At 45.9% G+C, this 19758-nt stretch overlaps 1 protein-coding gene across 2 annotated transcripts in view; it reads left to right on the top strand.

The window, feature by feature from the left end:
* The first annotated feature begins 3405 nt into the window (after positions 1-3405).
* The window catches only part of CD247 (CD247 molecule), a 75743-nt gene continuing 59390 nt past the window's right edge, over positions 3406-19758 (top strand). For both annotated transcript variants that reach the window (XM_084790309.1, XM_084790308.1), the window contains exon 1: positions 3406-3652. In XM_084790309.1, the coding sequence (XP_084646435.1) occupies positions 3595-3652 (58 nt within the window). In that variant the 5' untranslated portion in view covers positions 3406-3594. The remainder of the gene's footprint in view (positions 3653-19758) is intronic.

The following is a 19758-nucleotide window of genomic DNA, read 5'->3' as shown; positions in this document are numbered from 1 at the left end:
CCTCCAGAATTGCCACTGGAGACACCAGGAACAAAGAGCCCGGTACGTGAGCACTCTAATTTCTCCGTACTCTAGGCAGCACACGGTGACACTTCATTGCAGTTTTACGTTGTCTTGTTCATGCACCCCAGCATCTTTTTTATGTAGTTACGGGGCACTCGCCGCACCCTCTTTTAGGAACTGTATTTAAACCTTCTGCCCATTTCCTTAGTGAGCTGGTTGTCTTACTGCTGAGTTGAAGGAGTTCTTTAGATATTCTAGATTTAAGTCATCTGCCTAATAGACGTGTTTGCAAATACCTTTCTTTCCTTCTGGCTTGCTTTTCTTCTTTCCTGATGGTGTCTCTAGTGAGCAGTTTTGATGAGGCCCCATTTATCATTTTATCTTTGACCAGCTGTGCTTCTGGGTTCTGTTACATGTTTCATTCCAGAAATGTTACTGTTTTTGGACTAATACGTTTACATCTATGAAATATTTTAGGTAATTTTTGTGTACAGCATGAACTGTATGTTTTCCCTTGTAGACAGTCCAGTTAATCTGATAACCGTTTCTTTCTTTTCTTTTTTGGTGTTTCAAGACAGGGCTTCTCTGTGCAGCCTTGACTGTGCTGGACTCACTTTGTAGACCAGGCTGGCCTTGAACACACCTCTGCCCTCCTGCCTCTGCCTCTCTGAGTGCTGGGATTAAAGGTGTGCGCCACCACGCCCAGCTACCATTTCTTAAGTCTATCACTGTCCCACTAGGGTGTCTTTTACCTTTAAAACAACTTGCCTAAATGCATATGTAAATCCCCTACTCAGCTACTAGGCAGGCCTGACCCTGTTTAACTTGTGAGATCTAACAAGAGCCATTCAGGGTAGTAGAGCCTACGGTGCAGAGACACTTGGCAGTAATTATGTTCATTCATAAAGCTGCCTGTTCTGGGAGAGTTCTTTCACGTCTCTTACATTTTATTTGTTTCAGCATTATTATATATTGAAGTAGAATTTTTATGTCGCAAATTCACCATTTTAATGTGTGTAGTTCAATGGTTTTTAGTATACTCAATTTGCTGGTACACCATTATCTAACCCTAAAACACTTTCATCTTCCCCTACGGAAACCTCACAGCAGTCATCAGCTAGTCCGGTTGCCTGCTCTCCTTGGCTCCTGGCAACCACTAATCCACTTTCTCTGCTGATTTGCCTATTCTGGCTATTTTATATAAACAGAGCAATAAATAAATGGCTTTTTGCAGTCTGGTTTCTTTTACCCATGTTTGAAGCAGTAGCGTCTAACAGTTCTTCAAGTCTTTTCATGGCTGTTGTATTCCATTGTTTGAACCCACCACAACCGCTAGTCCATTCCTCAGCTGTGGCGAATTGTTTCCAGTCTGTGGCCATTATACATAATGCTGTCAGGAACATTTCTGCACATGCTTCTGTGAGAACATATGTTTTCAATTCTTTTGGGTATATACTTAGTAGAGTTTCGGGGCCATGTGGCAGCTCTGGTTAACATTTTAAGGAGCTGTCAAATTGCTTTGCACAGGGCCCTCACTATTTTGCATCTCCAACAGCAACATCAGTTTCTTCGCGTCCTCATCAACATAGGCATTGTCTTTTTATTCCTTGTGCTGTGTTGTCGAGGTAGTATTGCTTTGTGGTTTTGACTTGGGTTTCCCTAGTGACAAACAACACCATGAGTCTTTCATGTCCTTATTGGCCAATTGTTTATCTTCTTTGGAGAAATACTGATTTAAATCTTTGGCTAATTTTTGTTTTGTTTTTTTTTAACCCATTAAACTGTAGCATTACTTATATATTCTGAATACTGGAACATAACCAATATATGATTTGCAAATATTTTCATTCATTTTGTGGAACATTTTAATTTTTTTCTAGTTTCTTTTGATACATAAATCTTTTAAAATTTGGTGATGTCCAATTTATAAATTTTGATTTTGATTGCTTGTGCCTTTTGTGGTCTAGTTATTCTTACATGTTAAATTTTTCACATAAACTCTGGAATCAGCTTATCTTGTTTTAAGAATTTGTTAACATATTTATTTGTATGTGTGTGGTGTGTAGGTGTATATGTGTGTATGTGTGGTGTGTCTGTGTGTGATGAATATGCATGTGTGGTATATGTGTGCATGGTACGTGTTTGTGTCTGTGTGGTGTATGCACATGCGTAGTATATGTGTATATGTGCATGATGTGTGTCTGTGTCTCCGTGTGTATATATGGTGTGTGCATGTGTGTGGCATCTGTGTGTGTCTGTGTGGTATGTCTTTGTGTGTGTGTGCATGTCTGTATGTTGTATGTATGTGTGTAGCTCAGAGAACAACTTGCCAGAGTGGGTTCTCTTGTCCATCATGTGGGCTCTGGAGATGAAATTCAGGCTAGGGCTTGGCAGAAAGTGCCCGAGCCATCTCTCTGCCTCCAAATTTGGTAGTATTGTCTTTCAATTTGATAGATTGGTTATTTGAAAGTATCTGTGGACTTCTTAAAATAATTTTTTTTTAACCAAAGAGGGGAAAAGATACATTTATACAGCTCTTTCCACATTTCCGGTCTTGTCTCAAAGCGTGTTTTACGTACATCTGACAGCTCTTAATTAATGCTTATTTCTCAGTTCTAGTTTTTATTTTGTTTTGAGGCAGCCTTGCTACCCAGCCCAAGTTGGTCTAGTCACTATTATTCTACTCTGGCCTCAAGCTCACAACCCTCTGGCATCATCCATGTGAGTGCTAAGATTTACAGGCAGGCACATCTATGCCAGACTTTTGATTTTTTTTTCTTATTATAAATGATTCCCAGGGTGAAAAATGTGAGAATTAGCAAAAGCATTTGACCTGGGTTTGGCAGCGCATACCTGTAATCCAGACAATTGGGAAGCTGAGGAGGGAGAATTGTGGGTTCAAGACCATCCTGGGCTGAATAGTGAGATCCTGTCTAGTGGGGAGTAAGATGTTTGAAAACAGTGTGAGCTGTAGTATTTCACACTATTTATGGTCTGGATTGAGGCCAAGTTCAGAGCTACACCTCAAATGTCCTCCTTTCTTTGCCCTATAGATAAAGAAGCCTGGCATCTGGAAATACTCAATACTTCCTGACAGGGAGGTGTCGCGGTGGTCTGCGGATTTAGCCCACCTGTGGCTAGTGAGCTCTGTCCCTCTTCCAGCCTCCGTAAAAGCCAGTCAGTGTTCTTATGAGTACAACTTGGATATGCCTAGGCTCCGACTTTAGCAAGCAGGAGTCAGATACGAGTCAGTCAAGCATTACAAAAAATAAAAATAAAAATAAAATAAAACGCATGACATTATAGTCAAATAGAAGATAAGCAAAATTCAGACGGATATACGTTCTTACACCCCAAACCCCCAAACCTCCAGAACTTCCTGCCTGTGAGCCGAGAGGGGGAGTGAGAGTGTGTCTTGGTGTTGTTGGCAGCTGCTGTCTCAAAGGCCCACGGTCCTCCACTTCCTGGGGTGGCAGGCACAGAGCAAAGCCAGAGCAGAGACTCCTTCCGCGTATCCCCCTCTCCCAATCCTCCCAGGCACAGCGGCCTCTGCCTCTGGGCGCCATCTCCGGGCGGGCGAGCGAGCAGAAGATGAAGTGGAGGACGGCTCTTCTCGCTTGCATCCTTCAGGTGCAGTTCCCAGGAGCAGGTAAGGGTTCTGCTTCTCATGGCGGGACACGTTTAGAGGCTCTTTGTGTGTCTGAGTGACAGCAGAGGGGTGCCGGGGACCTGGCATTTCTTTTAAAGCTTGTCTTCCCAACGTCAATGGACCGAGGGACAGCACGGGGTTGGGTCCCACGCAGGCGTCTGCGCCGTGACAGCCAAGCTGGGTTCCAGCCATCTGGCAACACAATTGTAGATTGTCCAGTGACTAAAGGAAGAAGAGAAAAGTCTGTGGAGGGAAAGGGTGAGGAGAAACGAAGCAAAGGAGCAACAAAGGCAGGTCGGCGTGGACCGGGGACGCTGCTCACACGCGATCAGAAACACCAGCTAGGCCGCGCTCCGTTCTGCCTTCCAGATATCACGTCTCCTTCCTTCACTCTCAGGTTGGCATTGCCGCTCTGCCCCGTTCTTTCCTCCTTTGCCAACAAAGGACTTTGCTGCGGTCAGTCGGAGAGAGAGTCTTGGCCTGTTGGCTCTGAATGATCTGAAATGCCTTGTCGAGGTAGAGCCGAGAAGACTCAGTGGAGGGAAACATACAGAGGAAGCATCCATGTTTGCGGCCTTTTGCAAGGTGCCTTGCGGCCTTCTGACCCAGAGCATTTAAGTCTAAGCTCACCCTGTCAATGCTGTCTCTACACCACAGCCACCAGCTGCCCCGTGGCCTACCGACCGACCCCCTGGCTTGGTCACATACTCACATGGTTCTCTATCTGACCCAAAATGCTAGAGACACAGACAGAAATGTCAGGGACAGGTGGAAGAATGTGGCATTAAGTCACTATCACCTATCGCAAGCAGCGCGGAAGACAGTTTGTGAGCCTGTGCTCACTGCAGCCGTTGGAGGCCTGGCGTTTTGGCATGTTGTAGCCTACTTCAGACCTTGGGGGGGGGGGGAGGGGGAGGGAAAGCCAGTGAACAGAAGACAAGGTAACTCACAACATTGGTGTCATAGCGTTTTTACAAGAAAGGGGACAATATATTTTTGGATCTAGAGAAACCAGTATGGTTGCTGTAAGGAGTATCCTTTGGGTGGCAGTTTGTTGAGTGACAAGGCTGGGAGGGCAGGGACAGCCATCACCATGGTTGTTACCTCCAGGAAACTGCACAACGTTGGGCTAGAGTCTTGGGGGGGGGCGGTTCTGAGGGCTCAGTGATCGGCTTTTCTGTGTGATCATAGCACTTTTCTCAGAAAAGGCCCAGCAGGTGTGACTCACACGCAGTAGCCCTGGAGGGAGCCCACAGCAACCCTGACTCATAGAGCAAGGGCAAAACATTTGCACAGCCTCAGAGGTTCAGAGGCTTCAGGGACAGCTGCTGCAGGTGATAGCTCTGGCTCATGCCCGTAGGCTCCCAAGAGATGGAAGGAGAGATTGCTGAACCTCTCCAGCCACCTTTATCGGCTCCTCACTGGTCCATGTGGGGCAAGCTTTGATGCTCAAGTAAAACTAAGGGAAGTTAGGGAGAGAAACACAGGGTGGCCGGCTTGGTGATGCTGATGCTGATGGTGATGGTGATGGTGGTGGCTGCTAAGAAAAGTAAACAAAAGCCCCACCCAGAGTGCAGAAGGCCTGGGGCCGTTTCCACTCAAAGAGGTTTACACCTTTCCCCATTTGCTGGGGTCTATCTAAGCCAGTGTTGAGCTAGTCTGTTCACCTAGTTTAACAAGACCATCTCCAGGGCCTGAGGTGGGAAAAAGCTGAGGTGGAGTGCTGGGTGGCAAGGAACATCGGCTTCTTGGTGCTTCTAACCGCCTCACCGTGGCTAAGAATGAACTCAGTGGTCAGTACTGTCTCTGCCCGCTCTCCAGTAAGGAAGTGCTCCTCTAGTGTGAAGCCTCAGGTTTGTGAGAAGCTCTGCTTCTAGGAAGGCAGCAGGCAGGGGCATGCCAAGCATAGCGCTTCCTAGTAGTGAGTCCCTGAGCAACTAGTAGGTCTCAATGGTCCTGGTTTGGTTATATTTCCTGCAAAGCAAAGATACTCATGCCTTTCTTGCAGAGATATGAAGGCAAGAAGTGAATGTCATGTCTCATATATAGAGATGCACATCTGTCTGTCTGTCTGTCTGTCTGTCTGTCTGCCTATCTATCTATCTATCTACACACATACTCACACCTAAAGAACTATCAATAAACAGACATTGCACTAATTACTAGAAACCTAAGGCTGAGATTCTTAACTTATAAACCATCAATGGACATCTTCTGTTAGCATGCAGCTTGTCCCCCCTCTGAATTCTGGGCACACTCACACCCAGTGGCAGGCCCTGCGGCACATATGGCGAAAAACCTATGATGCACACAGGATGGACACTGCATCCGCCATTTCGATATCTTTAAAACCCTAGGTAGGAAAATGTTCCTTCAAAGTGAAAACAAGTCTGAAAATGTAATGTGACTAGAGAAGAGGGGATACACTCAAAGCAAAATACCTCATCAGGGTGGCCACCGGGGTCTGCTGGTATGCATGTGACGTGACTAGAGATTTACACACAAATATCTTAACCACTAAATCTTGGTTGAAGCTTCTGGAAGTGGCCTTGAGGGAAAGGTAAGTGACAGCATTGCTAGTGTTTCACAGATGGCGTTTTCACCGTCAGTTTGTTTTACCCTCCAGTGCCTGGCTCTTTCCAAGCCATATGGTTCATTTTCCGGCTCCGGGCCTACTCAGACTTGGTAGACTAGAGACTACGTTTGTTGCCACAAAACACCCCCACTGATAGCCCTAAGGTTTATTAACAGGCCAGGGTTCTTACACAGCTCTGTCACTAAGCATTATTTTTAGTTTTGCTTTTGTTCTTAAAAAAAAAAAAAAAGATTAAAGCTGGGCATGGTGGAGCACGCCTGAAATTCCAGCATCCAGGGAGGCAGAGGCAGGCAGATCGCTGTGAGTTCCAGGCCAGCCTGGTCTACGTAGTGAGTTCCAGGTGAGCCTTCACTATGTAGTGAGACGCTATGTGTAAAAAAAATAAAAATAAGCTTTAATTTTTTAAAATATACATCTTCTCTTTCAAAGGTCACCCAGAATGTGTCTTGTATCTTACTTAGAAGATTCTGGGCACCACAGAGAATTTGTTCTAGAGCCAATTAGTATAGGCACACAATTTCATAACACCTCCCCACCTCGTTTTTATATTCATGGTCACTTAACTGATTAAACAAATGACAAAAATAGTTCAGAATGGGTTGTTTTTGTTTTTGTTTTTCTGGTTTTGCTTGAGACAATGCTACTGCTTATTTACAACAAAATAACAGTAGCTGTAATCAACTGGAATAAATATTCAATTATTCTGGTTGAAAAAAATTAAACCAGTTATTTGACTTGTTAGCTGAAACAAGTCATTTTGCACTATGTGTCTCCAATGAAAGAGATGTCCCTGTTTGCTCTCAGACACATCCCTAGTGCCTCACACAGTATTTAGGACCAAGTCAGTGCACAATGCATGCTCCGGTGTTTGTTGAGTGAATTAAAAGGTGACTGAGTAAAGGAAATCTAGAAGTTTCCACACCATTAACTTTATCGGCTTATTAGGTGGCCTGTCCTCTAGACAACTTAGTATTAAACAGTGAATGTTAAAAACAAAACTAAATTTTAAAAAAATCAGGAATTAAATGGGCATGGGTGAACAGAATAATTCAACCCGAGTTACAAAGTTAGTTTAAGATTTAAAAAGGCAATTATTAAAGTGTTCTTATTCACTGGGCAGTGGTGGCGCATACCTTTAATCCCAGCACTCAGGAGGCAGAGGCAGGTAGATCCTTGTGAGTTCGAGGCTAGCCTGGTCTACAAAGTGAGTCCAGGACAGCCAAGGCTACACAGAGGAATCCTGTCTGGAAAAGCCAAAACCAACCAACCAAACAAACCAACAAAAAGTATTCTTGTCCAACAGTATGAAATTCTATTAATTATTGTGTGTTTTGCTCTGGGGTACTAGCAGCGCCTTATGCATGCTAGGCAAGCATTCTACCACTGAGCTGTCTCCACGGCCTTTGTTTTTGTTTGTTTGTTTGTGTCTGTTTTAAATTTTGACAAGATCTCACCAAATTTCCCAGCCAGCTAGACTGGAACTTGCTTTATAGTCCATGTTGTCCCTGAACTTGCAAGGTTCCTACCTTGGCCTCCGGGTAGCTGGAATCACAGGTCTGTGCTGTCAGACCCAGCTGTTTATTTTGGACCTAGAGAAAAGATAATTTCAAATGACTAAACTAACCTTAGAGTTTAAAACTGAACAGAAATGTATTCTTTTCTTTCTCTGCGTTTTCTCCAGTGCTGGGGGAAGGGTTATCCATGTTGGGGATTGATGGTTAGGGAACCAATAAAGCCATGAGAGTAGCAGACAGGATAGGAGACCCTGTGGATTATAGCATGAGCCATAGTCTAGTGACTTTCATCTTGGTTTTCAGGACCGCTTTGCAGATATATGCACCATGCTTTTTCTAACATGTCCTTATTGGTGGACACTAAGGCTACTTCTAGGTCTTGTTCTTACAGATAATTTTCAGGAAAATATACATGTTATTTGCAGGGCGGGTGCAGAGGGGGGCGGGTTGCAAATTCATGACCGATAACTAAAAGAACAGTCAAAACAGAAGAGCATTTCACAGGCGCCGCCAGACTCCCATTGTCGAGAATAATCCTGTTGGGGAAAGAATGTGACTCTCTCCAGGACCATCTACAAATTCTTGTGTCTTCCTGGAGTGTGCCCTTACGGTGAGGGAGAGAGGAAACTGTGCAGGAAGAAAGATCTGGTTGGGAGTCAGGGCTCCTCCGTGGCCTCTGTCGGTCGGCTAGTGGCCCACTTCAATTCAGTCCTTTCTAAGATGGCGGTGATGGCGCTTTGCTCACAAAGGGCCCTGAGGAGTGGAGCTGATGTCCAGGAGTGGTCCAGGCTCAAGGTGCTTGGGAAATGGCAGTCATGACCACGTGTGCCTCAGTCTCCCAGACTTCAGAATAGAATATCATTTTCCCAGTGCAGCAAAGCAGGAACACAGCCAAGTGTGCTTTCTTTTTTTTCTCTCTCTCTCTCACTAACCTGCAGTGTCTCTCTGAGCCTTAATGTTCTTACGTGTGCGATAAAGGAGGACAAGAAAGTTGAAAGTTCCCTTCAGCTACAAGATGAACTACTTGTGGTCGGGCATTGCAAAGGTTTTAGGAAAGCCTTCTAGCCTTACCACACCCCGCCTCACTGGTATTGACTCTCAGAACTCCAAAGGCATCTTCTGGTTGGGACTCCCAACTTCATCACATTGTTTTAAACTTGCCTGGCAAGGCCTCTGCTTTGAAAAATGCCAACATTTTTCTGGCTCATCCTTGTGCTCACATATCAGTTGCAGGTTTACTGAGGGCCGTGCAGGACTTGGTGGGTGAGAAAGCAAATTGATGCTCAAAATAACGGGACCGGGGTGGCGGGCATGCAAAGCTCCCATGGTCCATTCTGCTTGTCTGTTGGCTGTGTGCCCAGAGTTTCAGACGCAAGGGGGAAAAAATAAACAGAAAGCACACGAACATTCAGGATCCAAGCCCCACCTAGCCAGCTCTTTTCTCCCGTGCCATTCTTCCTGTTTACAGGGAGCACTTTGTGTGGCTGGTCTCCTTGGCTATCCTATGGCCAGTCGCTCAGAGAGCTCTAGAATTTTCTTTTTACAAATGAAGAAAATGAGGCGGTGACAGTGGTGCATGCTGGTCATCCCAGCACCCGGAGGTAGAGACAGGAGAACCAAGAGTCCAACCTTATCTTTGGTTAATCAGCGGGTTTAAGCCAGCATGGGTTACTTGAGACTGGTCTCAGATAAAAATAAGTGTAAAAAGACAAATACGATTACTTTCAAAGATTTGATGGCTTGATCAGGAGGAGGACTGGGGTCAAATGCGAGCTCTCAAATACTCTCCCCGGCCGTTCTCCCTGATTGGCATCATCACACACCTGAAGGCTGAATTCTGAAGCCGGCTTTAAGAGAACCCCACTTAGGAAGGGCTTGATTCTATTTTCTTCTCAATTTTTGAAGCAAAAAGTCACTTTGGCCCCGAGTATCTTTGTTTGGTATACATTTTTCTGCTGAGTAAGGAATGTGGTCTCGTTAAGGATGGAACTCTGTTCATCTCTGACATATTAGTATAGTCTGAACTCACATTTTCCCCAAACCTGGTAAACCCATATTTTCCATTTTAGTCTTAACAAATAAAACTATTTGGGGAGTTTTCCTTGAGAGTGACAGACCTCCCCCTCATACTACCTTATGCATGGAAAACAAACAAAGAGTATAAATTAAACTATATTTGAGGGGAGTCGACCCCAAAGAAAGAATTGACTAAATTAATATGTTAGGACCATATCTTGACCCAGTGGAATGTTTTATGGGTATTCAGTTCTCCCAAGGAATAGTACAATGCTAAACATAGATTCTAAAGTGAATTGAAAATTTTTTATTTTATTTGAAATGTATTCTCTCCAGGCTCTAAAGAGAGTTTTTTCAAAGATAACCCCTCAAAGAGTGGTGGAATTGTCATTGAGTGACAAACCTCTTCAATCAGTTTGCAGTTACTCATGTCTGCTTTTAACACTGGGCCTTGTATTTGCCTGGGCTCTGCTCAGGGAGGACAAGGCCTTGCGCTGTTGATGAGGCAAAGAAAGGCATCCTAAGAAGACTGATGCTCAGAGCAAAAAGCAGGAAGCTTTGCAGAGCCAGACACACAAATATCTCTGTCTCCTAGAGTGACCACTTCAGCAGGACATTTGTAGATGCAACAGGCAGAACCTATCGTCTTAGCCAGTCTGTGGGGATGGGAAGACGGCATGGCTCAAAACATACCAACAGCGACAACGCGATCAAACTAATGCCCACTTCTCTCTGGCTGTAGAGACTGGAACGCAAGCTGTACCTGATAGAGTTACCCAATATGCGGAATTGTACTAGCCCCAAGATATTCCACTCTAACAGTCCTCAGGCAGACCCTCTCCTCCTAGACTGAAAAGTGATGGTGAGAATCCGACAGAAGATGGGCTATAGGGGCGAGAGAGAGGAAGAGATTGTCCGGGGAAGAGAAATGGAGGTCGCATCCCATTGCTTCAGAGGAAAGATGGAGAATGGGACAAGTAGGATCAGCCTGCTTCAGGGAGGAGGCCAGTCAGCCAGATGGACCAGTTATGGAATAGCCTGAGCCTAAGTGCCATGGATAATGGTGAATGTGCCCATCAGGGCACTTACCTCCCTGCTCTGATGGGTTCAGTGTTTATGCACAGATGGTAAACATGCCTTTACTCAGTGTGCTTTGTGGGTAGAATTTAAAGGTGGTGTGTGTGTGTGTGTGTGTGTGTGTGTGTGTGTGTGTGTGTGAAGGCATGATTATGTTAGTGCGTTCCATGTATATACTCACTCGTATGCTGATGGACGTGTACTTGTATCTCAGGGACATGTATCTGTGTATATCAACATGTGGCCTTGTGTGTATTTGTGTGCATGGTATGTGTCTTTAAGAGGGGCTGTTATTCTCTCCCCCCTCCTCTGGAACACCCTGTCCCCAAAGGGAACCTGACATTTCCTTCTTTGCATTTCTTTCAGCCTAGTTCCTAAAATTTACTTAAAATGCTATTTCTGCCTTACTATCATTTGTGGAAACTCTGCCCATGACCATCATAAAATTACGTGCATTAAAATGGCAAAGTAAAGTGGAAAAATGTCATTCTCAGAACTCAAGTTTGAAAAAAACAAAACAAAACAACACAACTAGTTCCCCACTGTGAGCTTTCTCAGAGTTCGGGCCCAGCACACAGGTAGTTTCAGAAACACATAATATCATCAGAAAGTATCACGGCTCCGCACATTCTCACAAGCTCCTTCCGTGATGGTCATCATGTGTCTTTTGGGCAAAATAGTGAACCCAGATTTGATGCTTTTTCTCTCGCAGTAGTCTGACAAGGTGGCCCCTAGTGACCTACTTTGGCCATTAAGATAGTTTGTCAAGCTAGTTTATTTTTAGTATCTGATTATTTAAGCTATCCGGCTGACTAATTCCTATTATTGATTAATAGCAGTTAAATCCTCAGCAAGCATCTCTTCTGTGTCTCCAGTCCAACAGTCTGGAGATGATGGGCCCAACCAGTCCACTGAGCCGGCCTGTTTCTTAGAGATGGACATTCATGATGCCGGAAATGATATTTTCTGGTTTAAAAAAAAAAGAGTCTGAATGTGGCTTCCGACACGCCGCTTTATGGCCTGGCCTAATTTCCATCATTTTTTGTCGACCTGTGCTAATTTGCACGCTGAGTTCAGCAGCAAAGAAAGCACACATGGATTGGAAGCCACCCAGGACTGTTTTGAGTTAGACCAGAGGGCTTCAGAAATTCCTCCTTTGATTTCTCGGAGCAGAGCGAAATCTTTGTCTTTTCTCCCACTTAACTATCAGGCCTTCAAAGCCCAGACCCAGATAAAATACACAAATGCTTTCTGGACAAAATGAATCTTGCCCGTTTTCTTTGGGCTTCGGTGGGAACAATACAGATGGAGCCACAAAAGGTTGGCAAAGAGGATTATTCTTTTTCTTTCTATTAAGCATAGAGGCTTCAAAAGAACAGCCCAGAAAGTCAAATAATTGTATCCACCACTGTTCACCCATCCCTCTCCCTGCTGACCTGTCCTGTGAAATACCCTTGAAAATCTTGGCCAGTTCTCACCTGCCCGCTGCAAATGCTGCTTTGTTAAATGCTCGAGTCTGTAAACCCATGAGAAAGACCTGATAAAACAAACTGTATTTCAATGGACACCTCATCAGGGAATAGCTCTTTGGGCTGGGGGGTACTGGTAATTTTCAGAGCTTTGTAGTCTCTGTGTTGGAAGGGAGCTACTTGAAGACTTGAAAATGAGCCGTGAATAAAGTCTACAGATGTTTGCTATCCAAAGGGGCCAAGGTGGGCACCGGAGAAAGACTTAGGAAACAGGCTTTTGATCTTCGTGGCAATGTCTTGATTGCATTGGTTTGGAAAAACACACCATTCGTTCATTTCTTTAAATACAAAGTTTTAGACTTGAAGCTGGTCTAATTGCTGGTTTCCTTTCATCCAGAACTTCCTCAGACAACTCTTGCCACTTTGAAAAGCACAAAATGGCTTCTTGACACCAAGAGACACAGAGACGATTAGACCCACTTAAGACTTTTAAAAATCAGAATAGAATGTTTCCTAGCACTAGTCAAGTCTGGAAAGGTTTCAGTTTTGTTTTGCTCTGCAGATGCTCACTAGAAGGTCAATGGATGACCTAAGAAGTTTATGTTAAGGACATGCTTAAGTTTAGACAATGCTAACGTGATGGTAGTGAGTTAGGCCGCAAAGGCGGGGAAATATCTATGAAGTAACAGGATGATTCACCCCTTGGATGGGACTGTTGGACAGCCTTGTGCAAGAGACTCCTTTAACTGTCTTAATCAGCAGTTCTCAACCTGTGGGTCATGATCCCTTTGGGGGAGTCAAACAACCCTTTCACAGGGGTCACGTATCAAATATCCTGCACATTAGATGTTTACATTATGATTTATAACAGTAGTAAAATTACAGTTATGAAGCATCAGTGAAAATTATTTTATGGTTGGGGGAGTCACCACAGCATGAGAAACTGTATTAAAGGGTCGCAGCATCAGGAAGGTCGAGAGCCACTGCTCTAAACACTAAATATACTTAGGAGAACGTCATTTAAGGAAACGCTATAATAAGTTATTTAGTATTATGAGCACTGACTTTCTAATTTAGTTATTTACATGAATGATCATTTTTATTAGTTGGATTTTCTCATAATCAACAGGTACAGTACATTTTAAAAATGTGTGTATTGTTGTGTGTATGTGTATGCATTTCTGCATGGCATGTCAGAGGACAACCCAAGTGAGTTGGTTCTCTCTCTGTCACATGATCCGTGGGGTCCAGCTGAGGTCCACAGGCTTGGCAGCAAGTACCTTTACTCGCTAAACTGTTTTGGGAAATGAAAGACCCCAGAACTCCTGGCCTGCTGTTCACCATGAATAAGCCCCCTAAACCAGGAACGTTTAAGCACTGGGGCTTGACTTTAAGGGTTTTCTATGAAGCCCTTCATCCCTGAGATCCCTATCTCCACCCTGGCCTCTTCTAATGGAGGAGACATAGGTGTTTCTCGGTGCCAACAGATCAGTGACATTGCTGATTGTTTTCTGAGTCATCTGGATCCACGGTGACAATAAGGACAGTGATCCTAAGGCCCGACAAGCAAACTCACCTCCAACAGGAAGAGTCTGTGCTGCTAGGCCGAGCTGGGTGGGAAAAAGACTGAAACCAAATAGAGAGGAATGGGTAATTTTTCTTTTGGTGAAGACCCTGACTTTAAAGATACACTCTACCAAGGCTGAAAAAATGGCCCAGTGGTTAAAAGCACTGGCTACTCTTCCAGAGGACCCAGGTTCAGTTCCTAGCACCCACATGACAGCTCACAATGACTTGTAATTCCAGGTGCAGAGCATCTGACACCTTCTTCTGACCTCTGAAAGCACACATAGAGCACACACACACACACACACACACACACACACACACACACACACACAAAGTCAGCCTGGACTACAAGAACTAGACTACAAAACCAAAACAGCAAAAACCAAAAGCACTTGTCCCAAGCATAGTGACACATGCCCTTATTCTCAGCACTTAGGAGGCAGAGGCAGGTGGCTCTCTCTGTGAGATGGAGACCAGCCTGGTCTACCTAGTGAATGTCAAGACAGTCAGGGCAACAACAGGCTCAAGCAAGCAACAACAACAAAATAAACAACCACCACCCATTAATCACAAAGAAATAAAATACAGACAGAGCACATCTATTTTGTATTTTTGAACAAGTGGTACTTGGTGTCACAGGCTATGTGGTACATGCCAGAGGGGGTGGGTTTTGTGTTGTTTATAGAAATCAGGGCAATGAACACTACACTCTAGGGCTGTTAATGACATCCTCGTTTTCCAAGAGGAGCAATAAAGCCCAGAGGTGCATGGCTAGCAGCAGGTATCACGGAGGCATCACGGAGGCGGGGGTGGGGGGGGGTGGGGGTGGGGTGGGGTGGGGTGGGGGGGTGGGGGGGTGGGCAGCCTGTTCTCACTGAAACCTCGTTTTTATCTTGCTAAAGGACACACATGCAGTGTCCCGGAAGTAGGGGCAGCTCATCGGTCTGTCTGACATCGGCCATGGACTTTGAGAGAGGAGCTGGTTTTGTGTGCTGCTTGGAGAAAGGAGTGCAAACAAACAGATCTGGTTTGGAAGGGACAGGATGCTCCACCCTTAGAGACCCACACAGCCAAGAGTGGCGCTTGCTGGCCCCTCCCACCTGCAGGCTGGTTCTTTCACAGCCCAAGGGCACCCAAGGTAGAGGCCGCTGCTCCTCTAGGTGGGGTCCTGACTTGCTTCTTTCCTCTGTGTAGTCTACTCTCAGCACTGCGTGCTGCCTCCTGCTCAGATCAGCATCTTTCTTGTCCCACACAGCCGTCCCAAGACTCCTGGAGAACATCTGCACTACGGTCTATATCAAGGGCGCGCAGATCCTCAGATGAGATTTTCAAGATAGTGAAGGGGGCTGTAGCAGGCGCGTCCACTTATCTAGGAAGCCGCTAGTTTAGCCAGCTTCATAGTTAGTCTGCTACACTGAACTGGAAACCTGGCTGTGACGCTGTGAGGGACACCTTCCGTACCCGTTCCCTAGAGTTTGCTGCCAGAGTGAAGTCGCAGCTGCAGCTTTAGCTGTTTCCTGCCTCATTTCCTCACCGCTGTCTCAGTCCATTTTCTGTTGTTAACACAGTGTCACAAACTGGGTAAATTTCAATGAAAAGAGATTTTTGGCATGGGGGGGTGGTGCTGTTGGTTCTGAGAGCCCATATGTAATGTTGACTTTCTTCCTGGAAGAACATCAGGGTGGCCTGTGCCCTCCCAGCTCAGCCTAACCTGCAAGCCCCAAACCAGAGAGAGACCCAGTCTTCACAAACATAAGCAAAACCATTTAAGGCTGGGTGCGTGGCGGTACACACTTTCGATCTCAGCACCTAGGAGGCAAAGGCAGGCAGATCTCTGAGTTTGAGGAGAGTCTGGTCTACAGAGCATGTTCCAGGACAGCCAGGGCTACACAGAGAAACCCTGTCTTTAAAAAAATTTTTTTAAAAAGGAAAGGAAAGGGGAAAAGCCCATTAAGGTGGATGAGAACACTGCCCACACAATCACTAAGCAGAGGTCTTAGGGGCTCTGAGAGACTGACGCAGTAATCTTGGAGCCCACATGGGTCCGGGCTAGTCCTCTACATGTAGGTTATGGCTGTGTAGCTGAGTGTTCTTGTGGGAAGTCTAACAGAGGGAAGGAGGGGTGTCTCTGACCTTTTGGGGGGGTTGAGACAGAGTTTCTCTGTGTTATCTTGGCTGTCCTGGACTTGCTTTGCAGACCAGGCTGGCCTCAAACTCACAGTGATTCACCTGCCTCTGCCTCCCGAGTGCTGGGATTAAAGGCGTGCCCGGCTCGTCTTTGACTCTTTTGCCTGCACTTGGGACCCTTTCCTCCCACTGGGTTGCTTTGTCCAGCTGTGATATAAAGGTTTGTGCCCAGTCTTATTTTAACTTGTTCTGCCGTGTTCAGTTGATGTCCCTGGGAGGCCTGCTCTTTTCTGAAAGGAAACAGAGGAGGAGTGGATCTGGGGAAGACCCGGAGTAAAGGGAGGGAAAACTGCAGTTGGGGTATAATGTATGAGAGAAGAATTTAAGCAATGGAAAAAGGAAGAAAGAAAGGAAGGAAGGAAGGAAGAAAGAAAAGAAAGAAAGGCATTAAAAAAAAAAGTCAAGGTAGATGGTACCTGAGGAATGATACCAAGTTTAATCCCATCCCTGAACTACTCACACACACACACTCACACATGCACACACACATGCATACACATGTGCACATGCATACACGCACACACACATGCATATACATGTGCACATGCATACACACACACATGCATAGACTTATTCATCCACACAAAAATGCACACACATGTACACACATGAACCAAAAAGTTTTCAACATAATTTCTGGGGGCGACAAACTGTGTTTAAACCAGAGCAGCTACCATATTGGTCTCTGTAGCCAGTATAACATAACAATGTGCCACAAAGTAGTGGGCTTAGAAGACAAATTCACACTGGGAGAGACCTCAGTTGGTAAAGTAGGTGTGTGAACGTCCAAGTTTGGGCTCAGAACCCACTTTTTAAAAAAATGCCAGGTGTGAAGGAGCACACGGGACAGAGGAGACTGGCAGATTCCCTGGGGTCACTAGCTGGCCACCCTAGCCTATTTTGTGAGTTCCAGGCCAGCAAGAGATGCTGTCTCAAAAAAGTAGTGTTTGGGGACAATTCCCTAGCTTGTCCTCTGGCCTCCACATGCATGCATGCACACACATATGTGCACCCACCCACCACTACCCCCACCCTCCCGCCCCACAGCCGCCCCTCAGAGAGAGAAAGACGGGGGGGGGGGGCTATAAACAAGAACCCAAATCCTTCTACACTTCCGGAAGCTATATATCCAAATTCAAAGTGTCCACGGGTCTGTCCCTTCTGAGAGCTGTGAGAGACAAACTGCCCACACTCCCCCTCCCCGCGCCCCCCCTCCCGGCTTCTGGAGTTTGCTGGGGGTATCGGCGTATCTCAGCTTGCAGATACATCTCAGTCTTCATCTCCTTTAAGTGTCCTCCCCATGTGTATCTCTGTGTCCAAATGTCTCCAACTTATAGGGACACCAGCTTGATCGGGTTAAGGTCTATCTAAATGACCCTGACGCACAGCACGTTCACGGGTGTTAATGGGGCGGCGCTCTGGCCTATTTTGGTGGACACACTTCAATCCCCAACATCTACCAATGCTTCCTGGGATCGTTTTTTCCAATGAACTCTAGTCTTTGCCTTAAGTTCTGTTAAGGATGTCACCTTGGGGGACTCAAGTATCTTAAATCTTCACTAGCACCGTGTAACAAGCATCACAGAAATCCCGATTTGAGTCAACATTATAATGCCTCATTTAAATGCAGGCGTATTCTTCTCGGGCTCTCTGGCGACTACAGGCAAGGCTGTGTCTAGAGTGGCCCAGTCTCTACCACTGGGCAACAGTCAGGGAAGGACACTTGCAGCCTCGGGACCTTTCAGCCCATGGCTGCCAAGACTGGCCAGGTGCAGAGCAGTCTCTGGAAGATGGAACAAGTGTGTGTGTCAGAGGTATGGTGTCTTCTCTCTCGGAAGCACTGGGGTTGCCCTTTAGAAAAACATCACCAGCACATTCTGTAGTCTCAGAATGAGTCTGCCGGGAATTCAAGCAGGCGGGGCTTGGTCTGGATTTCAGACCCATTTCACAGCCTCCTTTCCTCGCTCCGGCTCTGCCACCTTGGACCCATGGAGAAGTTGACTTGGTAGAGGGACCCTGACATGAGAAGCCAGCATGCAGCTGGGACTTGACTCTTCTGTCTTCTGTGTGGTCTTCTGGGCTGGGGAAGAAAAGAGTGGGTTTCCAGGTCACAGCTGCCAGGCCCCACCTGTGGGGTTGGGGGGCCCTAGCTCAGTGGTGACTGAAGAAGTGATACAAACATGTTCTCTTTGGGAGGATAAACCGGGGGTCCACTGGTTATCCCTTTAGCTTTCTGATGTCAGTTAACATTTGAGAAACTGAATTAGGGTGCAGGCTGCTAATCAGCGCTCTGACTCGGTGTGAGAGAACACTGTGAACCAAGTGCCGTCTCCTGTGGGGCTTGGTGAGCAAATTTGTTGACTGACAGCAAAATTGCTTTGACTCTACTACATCACCATATCCCTCCCTGCCGCAATGGCAGGTCACCATTTTAGCCCATGGCTCAGAGCCTAGGTTCTGGAACCAAACAGTACCATTGTCAGTACTTAGCTGGGTGCCCTTGCGGCAAATAAAAGCTCTGTTGATCTGGAGCTCCTCACCTGTTAACAGCTGTGTGGCATCTAGCCAAAGGGCTAACCTGACAATGCATGAGAAATGTTGGATTTGGTGGCCAGCACACGCATGGAATACATGCCGACTCATCAGGGAGTCATACGGTGCTGCCACTGAGGGCCGACTCATGTCATCAGGTAACTACGGTATCACTCATTAACTTTCCAGGTAGTAATATGTTGCTTTGCCAACAGAAAGACTCGTGGGCAAGGGCCCTGATGTTTTTATTTCTCTCTATTCTCTACAGTCCAAAGTCAGCCTTTGAATGCCCTCAAATGGTAACCCAGTGCTTAGGGCAAAGAGCAGCTACTAAATCTTGTTATCATCCATATGAGCTTTCCCCCAATTACTCAACGCCGGTGCTGTAGCACAGAAGCACTCACACACATGTGCAAACAAAGGAGCAGAAGAGGTGCTAATAAGACTTTATTGCAGAAACAGGTGGCCCCCTCACAATCTCTGGCCTGTGGGCCAACCTTTGCACAGAATAGTGGGAGCAAAAGACAGATCCCTGGATCACTGTCTACCTCTACCTCTTGGTTTCCCATTTCTGTTTAGGAGGCAATCCCACTGGTGTGCAACAGCCCACCTCTGCGTGTTCCGATCACGCAGCACCAGGGAGACACCTTGTGGGTGGTTTGGCTCCACAAGTGATCCTCCGGCAGATGGCTGTCTTGCCAGAGTGAAATGGAAAATCAAATGTGATTCCACTGTTACTGTTTTCAAGACTCGCTGCGTTCATGGAGAGTTTAGTCATAGGAGTTTCTATTCTCGGGAACTCACAGCACATCACCATACACAGCTCGCTTACCTTCAAAACAGTTGTGCTGCACACAACATGGTGGTGATGGGGCAATTATGAGAAATCATGTGTGCTACAGTAGCTGTGTACCATCAGATAAAACCTAATGAATCGCACATATGTCATACACAGGCTGCCTGTCTCATTCATACCAAAAACCCTGATCTCAACCAAAGGAGGGCATATTTCACTTCAACCTTTTATGTTGTCTTTGAAGCTTGTGTTGATTTTGAGGGAGAAAACACAGCATCTTGTCAAGGGAAGATAAACAAACAGGCTGGAATTAAAAAGCAAATCACGTCTGGGTGGAAACTGCAAGAGCC

Source organism: Acomys minous (assembly GCF_964271855.1).
Source record: "Acomys minous genome assembly, chromosome: 1".
Taxonomy (NCBI): Eukaryota; Metazoa; Chordata; class Mammalia; order Rodentia; family Muridae; genus Acomys; species Acomys minous.
Note: the sequence above shows the minus strand (reverse complement) of the source record. Positions and strands in the feature narration are given on the sequence as shown.